General features: G+C 59.7%; 1 protein-coding gene across 1 annotated transcript; it reads left to right on the forward strand.

Annotated features, from left to right (window-relative positions):
* The first annotated feature begins 13922 nt into the window (after nucleotides 1-13922).
* FOXA2 (forkhead box A2) lies at nucleotides 13923-17058 on the forward strand. The gene is made up of 2 exons (XM_075148200.1): nucleotides 13923-14322; nucleotides 14958-17058. Exons 1-2 carry the CDS (start codon nucleotides 14236-14238, stop codon nucleotides 16218-16220), a joined length of 1350 nt encoding a protein of 449 aa, XP_075004301.1. The 5' UTR covers nucleotides 13923-14235; the 3' UTR covers nucleotides 16221-17058.
* Nucleotides 17059-17957: the final 899 nt, after the last annotated feature.

Genomic DNA, 17957 nt, shown 5'->3' on the forward strand with positions numbered 1-17957 from the left:
TGAATCCATCTTAAATAACCCCATGCAACTTAAAATTGTTGAAATAGCATATTGTATTCAAATAAAATTATTTCAGTCAAACAAGGCTGCGAGGAGCTCTCGCCCACCGATGCCTTGTGTGTCTCGGTGAGTGCCTGTGCCGGGAGCTGCGTGCAGGGGTCCCCCGTCGTACAATGTCTTCCATGTCTTGGGACCATGGTGACATTGGTGAGGGTCTCTCTGGGACAAATCCTTGGGCGGTGATGCTGGGGACAGGGGTGTGACTGATGAACATGCGGCCACAGCTGCGTGAGGGATGTGGCACAGCCTCGATAGCCTTCTCCTTGCAGCTTGGGGAAAACGGGATGCTTAACAGCGGTCTCTTCCCAGAAACATCGGGTTACGTGACTGCATCTAAGCCGTGGTGCATTTTAAGGTGCGTTTTGCTTCCTGCTGAAACCTGAACAGCTCCTTAAAAATGGTGCTTCGCCGTGTGCTTTTCAAAGTGGCTGGCAGTCCTGGGTGCCCAACTTGAGATGGTGTTTGGGCTCTACTCATCAGCCTGGAAGACAAAAGGACTTTGGAGGGGCTATGACGTGAATTTTACAAACCTGGAGGCTCCCGCCTGCAGGCAGAGCAGCGCAGGGCGCAGCTCTTGCAACAGTGGAAGTGCTCCAGAAGGAGCAGGGGATCGGATGGGATCGCTCATCAGCGGGGAGAGCCGCGGCTGGGGAGCACGCCGGCCATGCCGGCACATCGCCCCGATGCGCTGCAGGTAGCCGAGGCGCCTCATGGAGCGGACACAGCCTGCGTGGGGTGGAGGGGTTTGCCCTTGGGGCATGCCTTGCCCTGGATCTCGCAAGCCGGCAGAGCAAGCCCCTCTGATAAGGTCAGCGCCTTGATTTAAGCAACCCCTTTGCTAGGAGGAGGGAGGAGATAGCGCAGGGCGGCCGTGAGCTTGGAGCGAGCGCTGATCCCTGCAGCGTTCCCATCCCTGCTGTCCCATGGGCTGCAGCCCCTCGCTGCGGCACATGAGCTCCCCAAATCAGCTCTTCTCCAAACGGGTGTCTGCTCTTGACACGAGGCACCCGGCTTTGGAAACAGCCCCCTGGCTCTGTCGAAACGCCAGCGTGGAGTATCAGGCAGACGTGGCAGCAGGAGCTGATTTCAGCCGTCTGAGGGACAAGAAAAGGTTTTATCTGCCAAGAGCCGAGTTCAGGATTGTTTCTGATTGCATCACTCAGCTAAAGCGCTGCGGAGAGCTGTATGCCTTATATTGCCTTAGCGATGTTATCGGCGGGCACCCGGCAAAGCAGGACTTGTGACTCGGAGATAAGTGAAGGATTGCTCAGTTAGTTTGCTTCCAAATTTGTTTATTTTCCCCTTTCTGAGTCTACCATCTCTCCTTCTCGATAAGTTCCGATTGCGAGCCAGCCTCTATGTATTTGTAAAGAAAGCGCTCCTTTTCACCTTTCCGAGGGAGCAATAGTAACAATAATCGCAGCCCCGTGGGAGGATGAGCACCGGCTCCCATCCGCCCGAACGAGGAGCTTCGTGCAGGGACCCATCCGTACTGGAGGGCTTCCCGAGCATCCCCCTGGCCTGCAGTTTGCCAGCCTAAAGGACTGCTTTTCCAAATAGGATAGGCACCGGCACAGCGAGCTCCCCGCTATTGGAAGCGAATAAACACACAGGGAAGTTTTTATCGCCGAGAATGGCGGGTGCCTGGTGAGCGCATGGGCGTGCTCAGCGTGCCGCGGCCTCCCTGCGTGGGCACGCTCTTGCACACACCTTTCCTTAGAGACAGGGTCACCAAAAGCTGGGAGAAAGGCTTTCCATAGGCAAACTGTGTCACGTCACGGCTCAAACCTCCGGAGAGTCTGAAGGCAATTGCGGGTGGCTTGGGACGATGTGTAGGCAAGTCAGAGGGGCTTGAAAGGAGCAGAGGGCTTCAATCCTTGCGGGGATTGAAGGAGCAGAACGAGCGGCAGCGGGGAGGGCTGCGGGTGCCTTTCTCCTTTCTCCGGGCCCCGGCTGATGTTTCTGCCTGAGCAGAAAGCGTGCGCATCCTGAACCTTCCCCTGCTCCCTCCGAGAGCGTCTGTTTGCCTTTGCTGGCCCTGCGAAGCGGGCAGGGGAGGTATCAGCATGCTAAATTTCCAGCCCTGACCTCTGCAGCACTGACACGCTGCTTTATCTCCTCCGCAACCACGGGGCTGCTTTTTGCAGCATCCCGAACAAAGGATGCGCCAGCGGTTGCCGTTTTTCACGGCGTCGTTCATGGCTGCGAGCTGCCACCGGAGAATAAATCCTGTCCCCCCTTCACCGGCAGCGGGGAACCTTCCTCCCAAGGCTGTCGGGTGCATGCCAGCGATGAAGGCCCCCGCGCTGGGCCTAATCCCATGGCGCGGGGAGAAGAGGGGAAGCCTCCCCTTCTGGGGCGGGGGGACGGGGATAACGGGGAGCCCATTAGCATCTGTATGTGCGGGGGCTTGGGGAGCAGCGGGGTGCAAGGGCGCTTCCTGAATCCACATCCTGGCATCCCTGCCCTCCCAGGTGCTGTTTGCCCACCCGAGATGCCAGGGCTGGAAGCAGCTGTGCCCCCGGGGCCAGGAAGCATCCTCCTCCTCCTCCTCCTCCTCCTCCCGCCCCGGGGGCTCTGCATCACAAGGCCCGGGGTATTTCCTCGGCCGGGCGGGCTGTGTTTGCCGGGGTCCCCGGGGAGCTGATGAGGTGCTAATGCGAGGACTGCCGGCGGCTTTTCAGCCTGCAAACGGGGGCCGGGAGGGGGGTGGCCGGGGGGCAGCCAGGGGCTCGCCCCCGCCGCTGCTCCGTTGCAAACACCCCGCGTGAGAGAGCAGCGGGCGGGGGAAAAGCCCGGGGGCAAAGCGGGGAGGGCAGGGATGCTGCGGGAATGGCCTCTGTGGATTGGGAAAGCTGTCCTGTAAGCGGGTCTTTTGTGATGGAAGCGGAGGGGGAAAGGGCGGGGGTCAGTGAAAGTTGTGGGCTGCGGTGAAAGTTGGGATGCTCGGGTACCCTGCGCTGCCTTCTGCAGCGTGGGCAGGGAGACAGCAGGAGCTGCGGAGGTCTCAGCCTGGGGAAAGCCTCCCTGCAGAGCCGGGGATGCGCGGGTGGATGGGGCAGCTGCGGGCGGGAGCTGCCCGCGGGCTTCGGCCGCCTGCCTGCACTGTGCGTGGCTCAAACCCACCCGTGTTTGTGGTGGAATAAGGCCTGGGTGGGCAAAGAAGGGTGATTTGTCGCTGTCGGTGATGGTGTCGGTGCAAACCACCCTGCCGCGCACGTGGGCAGAGCTTCGCTGATGGAGCCTGGGAAGGGGACGCCTCCGAAGACCAGGTCCCCTCTGAGGCGGCACGCAGAGCCCATCGGTGAGGGCAGAGGTGGGGACAGGGACCGGGGTGCAGGTGTCTGCAAAGGCCCTGCTGGGACCAGCACAACCAGCCCTCGGCAGTCCCGGGTACTGGTGGAAAGAGGTCTGGCCCAGGAGGGTCCATGGGCTCTCTCCCTTCCCATGCAGGCACAAGAGCAAGAGAGACCCTGAGTGCTAGAGCTAAGGAGAAATCATACCTCTTTCATTTTTATCCTTTTCAGCTTTTTGTGGTCTGGTCTTTTCTTCTATTTTTGTTGCTTGCTCATCACTACGCTCTCTGACCTTTGTTTTCTGATTAAAGAACAAACATGTTCTCTGGGGCGTCTTTTGGTATTAAAATAAACCTGTGACATGTCTAGACACCCATTCCTACTGCTTTAGCGTATAAAAACATACCCAAAGTATAAAGCTGGACATATAAACCATAATCCATGTACTTCGTTTAGTAAGTGCCGGTGGATAAGGATGTACACGCAGCACCTCTACAGATGGGTATCTGCAGAGATAAGGGCAAGCCTCGCTGTTTGCATACGGAGCCGCGGCTGATGAGGTGTGTAGTGGTCCTGTGTCCCCGCAAGAGTGGATTTAACTCCTGGCAGGCGACCTCGGGAGCTCCGTCTCCCGCGCAGAGATTGAATTAGCTGGGCAACGGGGCTGGCCGCTGCAGCCGCAGGAAAGGGCCGGGGTATGGAGACTGGGAGGCTGCTGCCCGAGATAAGCAATGCCCTCGCTTCCCAGCCGGGAGGAGGACTGGGTGGGTCTGGGTCATTATATGTCCCCAGGGAATGGGTCTCCCTAGCTTGGGAAGAGATGGGAAACCAGCAGTTCCGCTGCTCGCTCCCTCCTGCTGCGTGCGAGCACGTCCAGCCGAGCCCCTCGGACCGCCACCGGCACGGCTGGTCGGGGCTGGCTCTCTCCCAAACGGAGAAGGTGATTCGGCAGTCTGCACTCGTTCCCGCAGCTTTGCATCTGCAAATATTCAGAAGAAAATATCCACAAATGCCTCAGATGTCTTTTTTTTTTTTTTTTTGATATCTCTTTTCCAAGCTATAATCATTTGGTTATTCATGGAAAAAAAAATGGAGAAGAACTTGGGGATGCTCAGGTGCCTTTAGGGCCAGCCCTGAGGTCCTGACCCGTGGCTTTGCCTCCGTAGGACTGGTATTGCCCGTGGAGGCTCGCAGAAGCTACCAGACCCTGCGAGGAGCTGCCTGCTCGCTGGCCCATGTGCGTGCCACGTGCTGCTGGCCCGGCGGCCACCGAAATCCCCCCGGCACACACCTGGGGGGGAGGCACCGCCTCTGCCCCGCTCCCAAAGAGGCACTGCTGGCGGCAGATGGAAATAGCAGCAGCTCTGTTGATTTACAACCACAGCCCTGACTTTAATGGGCTGGTTTTGCTCCCCGACAGCTACGGATTCGGTCTTTTTTTTTTTTTTTTTTAACAAGCCTCTCTTTTTCCCTGCGTGCGACCCGGTAGCTCCTCGAGCCGAGGGCGCGCGGGGAGGCGAGGGTTCGCCCTGCGTGCTGGGGTACAGGCAGGCTGCTCTCGTCTCCCCTTTGAAAGAGCAAACCCCAATCCCATAAGCATAAAAGGCCTTTGTCCGCAGCGGTCCCTGCTCCCCTGGGAGAGGCAGGCGGGCATTGCGAGCAGGCGGGTGCTGCTGCACCCCGGGGAAGGGCCGGCGGGCGCTGGCAGCCCCGGAGCCGGCCCCGGGCGCCCCAGCCGCGCCGCAGGGTGATGCCTCCCCACGCCAGCCCCGGCAGGAATGTTTGCTGTCACCGCAGCCTGCGGCGAGGAAATATTTTCCAAGCAAAAAAAGGCCTCCCAGTGTATTTCGCGCTGACGGCTTCCAGCAGCCCTCTGTAGCCGTCTTGTTCTGCCGCCGCCGGGACACCTACCCGGAGGAAGAGAGGAGGCGAAGGTGGGAGAGCTTTAAAAAGCTCTGGTTAAGTTTGTTCCACCCTGGCCGTCCCCCTCTGGAGCGGGGCTTTAGAGGCTGCGAAACACCCGGCGGCTGCTCGGGGAGGGGGCAGATGGTTTCCCTCGGACGCTGAAACCCCCCCCGCCCAGCATCGCGTCCCAGGGGAGGAGAGGAGAAGCGGGGTCCCGCGCGTCGCAAAGCGGGGCAGCGCCGGGGACGTTAGGGGATGCCCCGGCTCCTTCCCAGGCTGGGCTGCCGATGTAGGTCAGAGCCCTCTCCCCACTGAAATCCAGTGACGACGATGGTGTTACAGGTTGGGCTGAAATATGTTCCTCCGGGTCTTTACTCTGGCACCGAAACAAAACGTACTCAGAAAACTGTGAAAAATAAACCCAGCTTGTGAATGCAGCTGATTGGAAGTTTTTCCAGCAGAAAGTGCTGTCCGACCTGTGTAAAATCATTCCTCGGGCATGTGTTGATTTGGGCAATGTTTCCTCTGAAAAAAAAAGATCAGAGTGAGGGGGGAGAAATGTTTGGAGAGAGCCGGAGCCACCGCCTTCAGCGGAGCTTTTCCATCCCCGCTGCAGAACGGCTCTCCCTTGGAAATGCACTTTATTTAGCAGCCTAAATGCACTTTATTTAGCAGCCCGCTGCCTGGTACGTGCTGCCATCGCAGGGGGCAAAACAAGATCGTCTGCTGTGAACTTGGCTAAGATGCTGGTCCCCGGTGGGGATGCTTCTGCTGCCTCCAAGCTTTTCCCTCAAGGATACAGGGATGCGAGTTTTACCAGGAGGGAAACGCTGGCTTAGTTTTAGGGGGGGAAAGGGTCTTGGCAGCGTGCAGGAGCCAGCCCCCAGGAGAACGCCTGGCTGGGGCGAGCCGTGCCGGTGGGCACTGCAGCTCGGTCAGCACGTCCCGCCGGGGACAGGCAGCCTTGGCCTTGGGCTGCCTTTTCCTAAAACGCCCCATTTCCCACCAGCCTCTTTGCAGCCGTTTTCGGGGCCGAGAGCAGGTGCCCAATGCTTGTTCTTGAGTGGAGGTGGGTTTTTTTCATCGGAAAGATTTTTTTTTTGAGCAGAAAGAAAGGATTACTGAGCCAGATGAACATCTGTTTGGCAAAAATTAAGTCAGTCACGCAGTCAAAGCTTTCCCGGATCCTAACAGCACAGGTCAAGATTAAATTTTTTGCCTGGAAATGAGTGGGATGGAATTAAAATATCATTGCAGGTGGCAGCAACCCGTAGCTCTAGCGATGGGTGTCGGTGGGCCGTGGCAGAGGCGGGTGGCCCTGGGATGGGGTGCCCATCCTGGACCGAAAACACCACCGTAACCCGGCTGCGCTGAGCTCAAGGCAGCAGGGGTACGGATGTCCCGGCAGCCCCCGGCTCGTCCCACCGGGATGGCACCAACCCCTCACCCCGGGGCAAACTCTGCACAGAAATGGGCTTGTGCGCCCGCGGCCGACCCCGAGCAGATTTATTGGGTGCTCCTGGGCTGCTATTAGTGGTCAAGGAACCGCAGACTCACAGGCAGGGTCTGAGTCCCAGGCAAGCTCCTCTGTTTTTTCGGAGCAGGAATCTCCGCTCCGGCTGTTTTGCCGGCGGCTCTGCCAGGGACACCTCGTTCTCATGAGTCGCCGGCTCCGGATGGGGCACCCGGGGAGACGGAGTCCCCTGGGAGCGGCGGGCTCCCCCTGCACCCCCCGGCAGCCGGGGGGGACACACAGAGGGGGGTGACGCAGAGGCTCTGAGCAAAGCGTGCCGCCTCGCTCCCCGAGCTCGGAGGAGCCGTCGCGCTCGGCGAGTGGTTCGCCCTGCTATTTATACCCGCCGCGCGCGAGAGGAGCCTTTCAGTATAAATGAAGCTATTTTAAAGGTCTTGGCCAGGTATAACTGGTTTAAACAAGGCCGGTAATGACTCAGAGGGCTATAAATGTCCGTCAGAGTCCTCAGCGAAGCTGTCGGGGATTGATCTCCTGGGCAAGCAGCCTCCTGTTGCGATGCGAAAGCCCGGGCAGCCTGTGCATGCTCCCATCCCCGTGCTCCGACACCGGCCCTGCCAACAGCACCCCTTCAAGCTCCCTGCGCCCACGGCCCGAGGATTCCTCGGGCAGTCCCTCTCCAGCTATCTCGGGCTCTGTATGGGTACGTGCCCTGCGGTCCCCATATCCCCATTCTCCAGCCGCATCCCTGCCGCAGGCTGGGTATGGGCAGCTCCCGACGGGCTCGGGCATAGCGGGATGCCCCAGCAACTGGTTTGGCTGGTCACGTCTCTTCGGTTTTATGGGATGCGTTAAGTCTTTTGTAACTGGGTCCCCATTTGAGGTGATGGGGGCGATGGGCTGGACCTTGGGCGATGCGCTGGACCACCTTGGGCTGCAGCGGGGTTGCTTTATCCCACTCAGTAACGAAAGCCGCTGCGTTCCTCCTCTCTCAGTCTCTATGGGGACTGAAGCACCTTCAGACTACGCCAGGCTGGAAGGTTTCCAGCAGAAAGGGGTTTTGTTAGGAAATAACAGGGAGTTTTTAAAGCAGAGGTTTTTGGGAGGAGTCTCTATATTCAATTTTTCTGTTTGTTTTTGTATTGTAAAACCAAAGACATTTCAGTTTTCAGAAACTGGTAATTAAACATAAAAAATATTTCCCCTGAATGAAACCAAAACCTGAATTCTTTGGTCAGCCAGGTAAAACTTCCCCTGCCTGCCAGGGCCTTTGAGGACGAAGCTAACGAAAACGTCCATGGCAGGACTTTCCTGGGAGGTGAGGAAGACCTTTTGTTCCTTTCTTTTTTGATCTGGAAAGTCAGCTTCGCTGGGCATCTCCGTCTGCACCTCCTTCTCCCTCCGCAATGTGAAAGCAGGGGAGCCGGAGCAGCCCCACGCGCCCCAAGCCCCGGGATGAATCCCTTAGCTCCAGGTTTTTCCCACCAAGCCTTCTCCCCCGGACATCATTCCAGATGCCTGCGCATCTTGTTTACCCAGCAGAATGTGCTCGTGGAGAAAACCAGCGCCGGGCCGTCACGTGGGCCACGGTAAACAGCCGGCAGATGCACTCTGTTTATTTTGCTTCAGAGCCTTTCCAGAAGGCACCGTTTTGCTGGTGGGCTCCTCAGAGGGGGCTTTTTCCCATACCCACATCCTACGCGGTGGCAGATGCCCGCTGCCGGCAGCCCGGCCGGGGCTCAGCAGCAGCTGCGGTCCCACCGGCGCCCATCACACCACCCCTGGGTGCTGTGGACCAGCGAGGTCCCTACGTCGGGCTGTCGTTGCACCCAGTTTGCAAATGCTCTCGGATTTCCCAGTTGCTTCTCGGGAGCTCGTTGTCCTCATCGGTACCGGGGCCGACACTCACTGAGCATCCCGGTGAGCCGGGGGGACCTTCTCCATCCCCAAGGGGGACAATAATCGGACTTTATTTCCCCCTTGTCACATTCTTCAGGCACTTCCAGGGTTTTATTTTACCTTGTGGTGCCAACCACCGATTCCAGCAATTCGTTACCTTCGCTGGCGTGTTGAATAATTACAGAGTGGGGAGGAACGTTAAAATAGCACCTGGAGGACTGAATACGTCAAAAATAGCCACGCTGGCCATGTCCCGACCGGCTGGATCCTCGGGTACGCTTGTGGATGAAGCGAGTTTGTCTGCGATGGAGTCCCTGAGAACCTGGGACTGGGGGGTACCATTCCCGTATTAACGAGACAGATATCCTCGGGCTCTTGATCAGATATTAAAATTACAAAAATTTTGCATACTCCTGACTCTTCCTTTGTTAGACTTGTTAAAGCCTTGGAAAATATTTTCATGAATTAAGAAGCCCCATTAAATGTTGAATCTAATTAGGAGAGACTTGGCTGTAGAGTTCTTCAAATAGTTAAGTCAATATTATACGGTGTAATTGTGGTAATTCCCTGGCGGTGCCACAGCTGACGACGGCCTGGTGTAGCGCGCAGGTAACTCCGCGGGTGGGGGAAAAGCTCTGCCCACCACGGAGTGTCACTTATTTCAGCGGTTCCCATCTGGATCCTCGAGTGAGCAAAGGATATTGTTTCCTGGCGTGGCCCGCAGGAATTGCAGGGGCTCGGGAGGCGTCCTCAGGCGCGGGACCCTGGCGCGCCTCGCTGCACCGGTTCTGAACCTCGCCTTGGGATCGGGCCGTGCTGGAGAGCCGGGCTCTTCTTAGCTCTGCCTCGGGACTGCCCAGAGGGCGTTGGAGAGGATGCTCAACCTCTCCCCAGCGTATTTCCCCAGCTCAGAAATGTCAATCATCATCATCATCATCATCATCATCACCCTCCAGTTTCTGTTCTGCTTGTCTAAGTGAAGGCTCCTGGGGATGCTCCCAGCCCAGCAGAGCCCCTTGACCTTACAAAGAGCTCCTTCCAGGGATCCTAAAGGAACAAACCGGGAATAAAGCCAGCGAGAGGGAGGCTGCAGGCAGCCCGTGGCACGGGGGCAATGGCAGCTCCCCTGCCCCACCTTCACCCTTCCCTCTCTCAGAACCAACCGCTCCCGCCTCTTCCTCGAGTACCTCCGTGCATCGATTCCACCGTAATTTTCGTGTCTTATCAGGGGAAGGCCTCAATAAATCCCGACGGTAATTGCGGTGGCACTGTACAAGCGCACCGGGCCGTCTCCCTTCCTGGCAGGCCGGTTGCTTTTGTCTCTAACAAGATCTGCAGCCGCGCGGACTCCTTTTGCTTCTTGTTATTGAAATGCCTCTCTTCTTGTGGGCAACGACGGCTTCTATCTCACAGGAGAGCCCCTTCCTCAATTAAAGAAAAAAAAAAGCCAACGCATTTATTTTGAAGCGGCAGTGCAATTGGGAGAGTTCATTATATTGGGTTAATTATGATAATTATCAGTAGAAGGGAGATAATTACCCCGTTTGTTGTCGAGAACAAGGTAAGGGGTTCTTTTTTTGCATTATTATTTTCTTTTGCACAGACCAGCCTGGTTATGCGGCGTGGGGGGCACAGGGGAGGCGAACGCCCGCACCGAGGCTTCACCCTCTCCCACCTTAGGGCACACGGGTCATCGCTGCTCGGCCTCCAGCTGCGGTTACGTGCTCACCCGCACGCTTGCCACCGAAGCCCGGCCGTGGGTCTCAGCTCAGAAGCATCCTCCCCCTCCCAGCGCTGCCCTGCGCTGCCCTGGTCCTTTCGCGAAATTGCCATTGCAACCCATGCGGCTGCACAGGGCAAGTGCCCGTCCCTGGGAGCGCCGGGGACGAGGCAGCGGGATGCGCTCGCTGCCATCGCCGTCGCTGCGAGTGACGGAGGCGGCCAAAAAGGGCCCCAACTCCTGGCAAAGCTTCGCGCCAGTCGCTGGCCTCCTACCCCTGGGAAGGGAGGGATGGCTCCTCGAGTCATGGCGTCTAATGCAAATAAGAATGTAATTTAAAAATTAAATTTAAAATAAATATTAGTTAAATATTAAAGAGAAGAAATAATTTTAAAATGGCTTCTCAGTAACCCAACCAGGTATGTTTAAATAAGGCACTGCTGAAAATTTTCAATTTTTATCATCCTAGGTATTTTAAAAAATGTTTCTTAGAAGGCGAGCATATATATTTTTCTGCTCTCTTACGAGGTATTAATTTTAGCAGGTTTCCTCAGGCTAGCAGCATGGGAGGCTGCCCTTGTGGAAGAAGGGAGAAGGAGGCGGCGGCTGCAGGACCCGGGTTATTTATGGGAGCAGAGATCCCCGTTGCTGTCTTCTGGGTTGGTCCCGCACCCAGGCACCTTCAGACAAGCCGCCCTCTTTGCCTGGCCACGGTTCTGAAGGCAAACGCTCGCGTGGCTCAGAAAGCACGTGTCCTTGCGTTACAGAGACAAAGCCTTTGTCTGAGCCGGAGGACGTGGTTGCTGTGGTTCACCCTCGGTGCCACGTCCCCAAGATCTGCGCACCAGTGATGCCCTGGGCACGCGGACCGGGAGGGGACACCACCATTCCTCATGACACAGGGGATGTGTTGGACGAGGAGAGCTTCTCCTGCATGGAAGGTCCTTCGTGTCCGGGGCAAGGCGAGAGACTTGGATCGTGGGACAGACAGGGAAAGGTGCAATAGCAGACCAAGGAGGCAAAACTGGATTTAAGTGTTGGGGCTGGAGCAACACAGTAGGAATGTCCTTTGTAGCTGAGGAGTGGCCTCAAGTCAACATCTTGGGTCAAAATCCAAGTGAGTAGGACACTCATGAAAGCAACTCTCCTTTGCCGCTCCGCAGCTTCCAGTCCACGCACAGCGGAGTCATGAGAGGTAGAAAACCCTCATCTTTGGTGGCAACAAAATTCAAAGTCCTGCTGACCTGAGGGGGAAACGGCACTTCATAAAGAGCAGTGGGAGATTGGGACCCACGGAGCTCTGGGTGCGCGTTAGCCTCCTGCCGCTCCTCCTGCTGAGGTGCCAGACGTGCTCGGGGCACGCTGACGTCTGTGCCGCTGCAGGATGAAGGCCTGAAGGTGGGTGAGTTTATTGCACGGGGAAATTCTCATTATGGCCTCTCTCCTCCTCCTGTGGAGCTCGCCGGCAACTTCTGTACCAAATCTAGCCACACTGAAAACACCCGCTCACCTCCCGCACCTCGTGTTCGGAGGGAAAAAATGATGCTAAAGCTAACCACACCTTACCCTAAATGGCTGAAGTCAGCTGCAAGCGGGGAGCTGAGCGGACGGGATCTTTGAACTGATGATGTTCGTCATGTCCAGTAGCCACGTCACTCATTTTCTGCCCCAATTCTCCCTTCCTGAACCTTTTGACTGTTAGTCCAAAGGAGCAAAAAGCTCAGTGGAGACGCTTTAGGTCGGAGAGCCCTGCCTCGGGCTGTGCTAAGTCAGACCCGGGGTGCACCTAGCCCCCGAGCCCCTTTCAGCCATCACCCGGGGCGGGTGATTTGGGGGTGAACATAAAGCACCCGGCGCGGGCAGGGTGCTCCCCCCCGCCCCAGGGAAAAGCCCCTCTCGCAGACGAGCGTGCCTGAGCCATTCGGAGTGAGACCCCCGCCCCGGGGGATGCAGCACCCGCACGGCGGCCCCCGGGGGTCCCCCGGGGTGTCCCCCGCGACACCCCCCCGGCCCTGCGGACCCGGGGACAGCAGGCGACAGGGGGCGCCCCGCAACCGCTTTTAGCCGGCGGGACGGGCCCCTCCCGGCGGGGGGGGCACCGCCGCTCCCCTCGCTTTTAGGGGTACCCCCACCTCCCAGCGGGGGCAGCCTCCCTCCATCGTACCCCAACCAACCCCCAAATCCCCTAAATAGGAGCTGGGGTGGGACAGAGGCGGGCTGCCACTATCGCCGCGGCTATCGCGATAGGAGCGTGCCTTCCCGGAGCCGGTGGGGTTGTTTTCGTTGGGCGATGACTCCGGAGGGTGCCGGAGCCCGGGGAAGAGCCCCGCGGGAGGTGTAGGGCTCCTCCCGGCGCGGGAGCCCCGCGGTTAGGTGAAATCCCGCTCTCCACTGGGTTTGCGTTAATATTTAAAAACTATTGCCAGCCTTGGCCCATCGGTAAGGTTTGGTATTTTTTTTTCCCCCTCTCGGGAGGGACAAATAAATAAATAAAAACGGGGGGGGGGGAGGAATCGGCGGTTTATGGGGTTTTTTTGAAGGTGGGTAGCTATAGGTAGGGATCTATGAAACACGCAAAAAAAGAAATCCCCGGGCGCGGGACCGTGCGCCGTACCTCGGCGCCGGGGGGGCTGGCAGGGATGCGGCCGGGGGAGGCACGGCCCCGGCCCGGGGGGTGTGTGGAGGTGGAGGGAAGCCCCCCGCTCCCTCCTGCCGGGGAAGGAGCCGCGCTCGGTCCTCCTCCGCCGGCTGGAGCCGACGTGCCCGCAGCGGCGATGGGGCGGGCGGCGGAGCCGGGTGGGTTTTGAAGCCGGGTGATTTTTGTCGTCCGTCTGTCCGTCCTTCCTTCCGTCCTTCCCCCCGCTCCGAGGCTGCCGGGGCGTTTCGGCAGCGGGAGCGGCGGCGCTGCCCCGACGGCGCCCACCGGGACCCCGCACCCTGGGGGAGCCCCCGGGCCCCCGACGGCGCTTCTCCCGCGCCGCCCCCCCCCTCCCCTGTTTGTTTTAGTTCCGAATTTGTTGTAGGTACCTGAGCCGGAGCCCGGGGGAGAGCCAGAGCGGCGGCTGCCGGCCCCGCCGATGGGGCAGAGCCGGGGCACGGCCGGGCGGGCGGTGGCCTGAGCCCCGGGGCCGGGGGCTCCGCCGAGCAGCCGCGGGGAGAGAAGGTGCGTGGGGCTGGGCTGGGAGCTGCCTCCCGTCGGGGATGCGGGGGGTGGAACAGCTCCTGTCGGGGGTCCGGGGGGGGGCTGGAAGGCAGCTCCCGTCGGGGGTGCTGGGTGGGGGGCAGTCGGCTCCCGTCGGGGCTGCCTGGGGGGGTGATGGAAATCGGCTCCCACAGGGTCCCCCTGCAAAGTGCGGGGGGAACCCGGGTACGGGGGGGTGGGGGGGCGCCCCGGGGTGCTGCCGGGCCCCCCGTGCTGGGCGGCGGGGTGCGGATAGGTGCGCGGGGGGCCGCGGAGGAGCCTCTCCCGCCTAGGTGTGAGCTGATTATTCAAATGGGCAGCCGAGGACCTGGGGATTGGAGGCTCGCCCGGCCGCTCCGTGCTATATCACTCGGGCACCCACGTCACTGCAGCACTTGTCCTCCTCTTCCTCCTCCTCCTCTTCTTCCTCCCTCCTCCCTCCTCCTCCTCCTCCGGCTCCTCCATCGCCTCCGGGCGACTCTTCGCCGCGAAGCACTGCGAAAACCCACCCAAGGAGCAGCAGCGAAAAAAAAACCCCGGCCCCAGCGCCGCTCGATCCCCCCCCCTTCCTCCCTCCCTCCTCTTCCTCCTCCTCCAGAGGCTCCGACGGAGGGGAGGGAGGGCTGGGGACTTTTTTTTTTTTTTTTTTTTTTTGGGTTGCTCTCTGTCGTCGTTTGTTGTGGCTGTTAAATTTTAAACTGCCATGCACTCCACTTCCAGTATGCTGGGAGCGGTGAAAATGGAAGGCCATGAGCACACGGACTGGAGCAACTACTACGGGGAGCCCGAGGTAAGGAAGGGAGCCGGGGGCTCCGCCGCCCCCCGCCCCGGCCCGCCCCGGCCCCAGCCGGGGTCCCCCCGCCGTGCCAGCCCCGGGACAAGATTAACTTTGGCACCAAATACCGGCTCGGGGCTCCTCGCCGGCTGCCTGCTGCGGGCAGGGGTGCGGGCAGGGCGCGGCGGCAGCGCGGGTGGGGGGTCCCGGGGGGGCGCGGGGCAGCGGGGGGCTGCCGGGCGGCCGTTCGCTATTTTTTCCTCCCCCCCCCGCGCTCTCCGCCCCAGGTATTTTTCTCGCTCCGGGCGGGGATGTTTCTTCCCCTTCCTCCAACTCCTCTTTCCAGGACAGATCCGCCGACCTTGCTGCCATCCCGTCTCTTTTTATATATATATATTTATATATATATTTGTTTTTCATTAACGAGAAAAACAAGCCCCCCCGCCCCGGGATTTAACCCTTGCCACCCCACGGGGCGCGGAGCCCCGGGGCTGCAGAGGCTCTCGCCGGCAGCGATCCAGGCTGGGCTGGGGGTGTCCCCCCACCGCTCCCCGCTTGCCGGGCTGCCGTCGTCCCCGACGGGGCTACCCACCCGCCTCCTCCCCGTCCCCTCCCCAAATCTCCCTCCTCTCTCTCGCTTGCCCCTGCAGAGCTATTCCTCGGTGAGCAACATGAACGCGGGGCTGGGCATGAACAGCATGAACACGTACATGACTATGTCAGCCATGAGCACCACGGCCAACATGACGGCTGCCACCTCCATGAACATGTCCTACGCCAACACGGGCATGAGCCCCTCGCTCACCGGCATGTCCCCGGGCGCGGGGGCCATGCCCGGCATGGGCTCGGCTGGCGTGGCGGGGATGGGCGCCCACCTGAGCCCCAGCATGAGCCCCATGGGGGGCCAAGCGGGCTCCATGAACGCCCTGGCCCCCTACACCAACATGAACTCCATGAGCCCTATCTACGGGCAATCCAACCTCAACCGCTCACGGGACCCCAAGACTTACCGGCGGAGCTACACGCACGCCAAGCCGCCCTACTCCTACATCTCCCTCATCACCATGGCCATCCAGCAATCGCCCAACAAGATGCTGACGCTGAGCGAGATCTACCAGTGGATCATGGACCTCTTCCCCTTCTATCGCCAGAACCAGCAGCGCTGGCAGAACAGCATCCGCCACTCGCTCTCCTTCAACGACTGCTTCCTCAAGGTGCCCCGCTCCCCGGACAAGCCAGGCAAAGGCTCCTTCTGGACGCTGCACCCCGATTCGGGCAACATGTTTGAGAACGGCTGCTACCTGCGCCGCCAGAAGCGCTTCAAGTGCGAGAAGCAGCTGGCCGCCAAGGACAGCGGCGGGGCAGGCGGTGGGGCAGGCGGCGGGGGCAAGAAGGGGCCCGGGCAGCCCCCCAGCCAGCCCCTGGGGGAAGGCAGCTCCTCGGGGGGCTCGGAGGGCTCGGCCGGCGCCGAGTCCCCGGCCAGCGCCTCGCCGTGCCAGGACCACAAGCGTGCCCTGGCCGACCTGAAGGGCACGCCGGGGCTGAGCCCCGGGGAGCCGGCCGCCTCGCCGGCCCAGCACCTCCTGGCCCCCCCGCACGCCGGCCTGCCCCACGACGCCCACCTCAAGCCCGAGCACCACTACGCCTTCAACCACCCCTTCTCCATCAACAACCTGATGTCCTCCTCTGAGCAGCAGCACCACCACCCTCACCACCACCACCACCACCACCACAAAATGGACCTGAAGGCCTACGAGCAGGTGATGCACTACTCGGGCTACGCCTCGCCCATGCCCGGCAGCCTGGCCATGGGGCCCGTAACGAACAAAAACGGCTTAGAGTCCTCCCCTTTAGCCGGAGAGACTTCTTACTACCAAGGTGTGTATTCCCGGCCCATCATGAACTCCTCCTAAAAGGGGCGAGGGGAAAACCTCCCCCGGCGAGGGGGAAAAGCCCCCCGTGCCCCCGCGCAGCCCCCTGGCAGAGCGATGGACTATGAATGCTGTTGAGCACGGTACATATACATATATATATATATATCTATTTTTTTTTCCGTTGGCTCCAGATGTTTGCATCCGTTTGGGAAACAGCAGCCGTGTGTCTCGCAAGCATCTCAGCCCGCGCCAAGGGCAGGCGTGTTGGTCGCCCCCCCTCGGCCCAAAGCCACCCGTGCCCGGGGGGGGCTGCGATTCCCTTGGTTTGCCTTGCGGGGTGGTTTGTTTTGGTGGGGAGGGGCGGGTTGGGGGCGAGGGGATGGGGAGAGGGGGGTTTCTGTTGGGCTTTTTTTTTTTTTTTCGTTGTCGTTGTCGCAAGGAGGTATAAATATATCTATTTTTTTGTGTGGAAGTGACGAGGAAAAAAAAAAACAAAACACAAAACGAAACCCTCCTTCAGTGTGAAACCCATGCTAGTTTTGAATCTGAGGACCAAAACTCTTGTAACGTTGTAAAAAGGGGGGAAAAAAAAGGGGGGGAAAAAAGAGAAAAAAAAACTACGAAAAAAAAATTTAAAAATGAAAAAAAAAAAAGTCAGGATAGATCGTTGTAATTGAAACAAACGCTTGATGTTACCGGGAGAGTAAACTACTTGGATCTGATTAATTTATCGTTTCTGTATGCTTTATTTATGGCTTATAAATGTGTATTCTGGTAGCGACTAGCCAGATTTTCACAGAACTATATTAAAGTGTTATTGGCGGTTTTTTTCCCCTGCATCTCTGTTCCGCCGGGACCGGCCCGTCTCGTCCCCGCCACCCCGGGCCCGCAGCCCCGCGCCGGTTTCCCTCGGAGGGGGCTCGGCCCGATGCGGGGCCAGCCCGGGGGTCGGGGCGCCGGTGTCCCCCCGCAAAGCCTGGGGGTCGGGAGGGGGACCCCCTTTCGCGCGGGGGAGCGAAGCCCCCGCACGGGACCCCAGCACGGCCAGCGTCGCCGCGGGACCCCTCGCCCTGCAATCACCGGGCGGTGTTAATTAGGGGGGGCTCGGAGAGGCAGCGCATCCCTGCCCTTCCCGGGGACACCCCGGGACCTCGGCGGGGGGATGAACCCGGGGGAAAAGCGGAGAACTTTTCGTTTTGCCTTGAAACACCTCCCGGGTCTGGCAGCGGAGCCCCCCGGGCAGCCCGGCCGGGCTTATTTTCATTTATTTCCCCCCCCGTAAATACCCGGCCCGTCTTCCCGACCACTTGTTGTTTTTCCCACGCGTTTACGGCAGTCATAGATGTTGCTTTCCGAAATAACATTCAAATCCTTCTTAAAATTCCGCATTGTCCGCGGGAAGAGAAAAGGGGAGAAGGGGCGGCGGGGGGGGGGGGGGGGGGGGGAAGGGAGGGGAAAAAAAACCCTCCCAAAAACAAAACAGGGATCCAGCCAGAAATCTGTCCGTCTCTATATGGCAAGGACACACACGTTGTGAACCAAGGCATGCAATGTGTTTCATTAGCACATAAAAGGCTCCCGCGGGGAAGGAGCACGGGCGCGGGGGTGCCGTCGGTTTGGGGAGAGGGCGGCGGGCTCTGCCGCTGCCGCCCCCCGCCTCCCGCCGCGCCCCCGGACGCTGCTCCGCGCCGCTCCAGCCCCGGCCCCGCCGGGCAGACACCGGCCCCGGGCACTGGCCCCGGGCACCGGCCCCGTTTGGATGCCAGCTCCAGAAGC

Source organism: Calonectris borealis, chromosome 3 (genome assembly GCF_964195595.1).
Source record: "Calonectris borealis chromosome 3, bCalBor7.hap1.2, whole genome shotgun sequence".
NCBI lineage: Eukaryota > Metazoa > Chordata > Aves > Procellariiformes > Procellariidae > Calonectris > Calonectris borealis.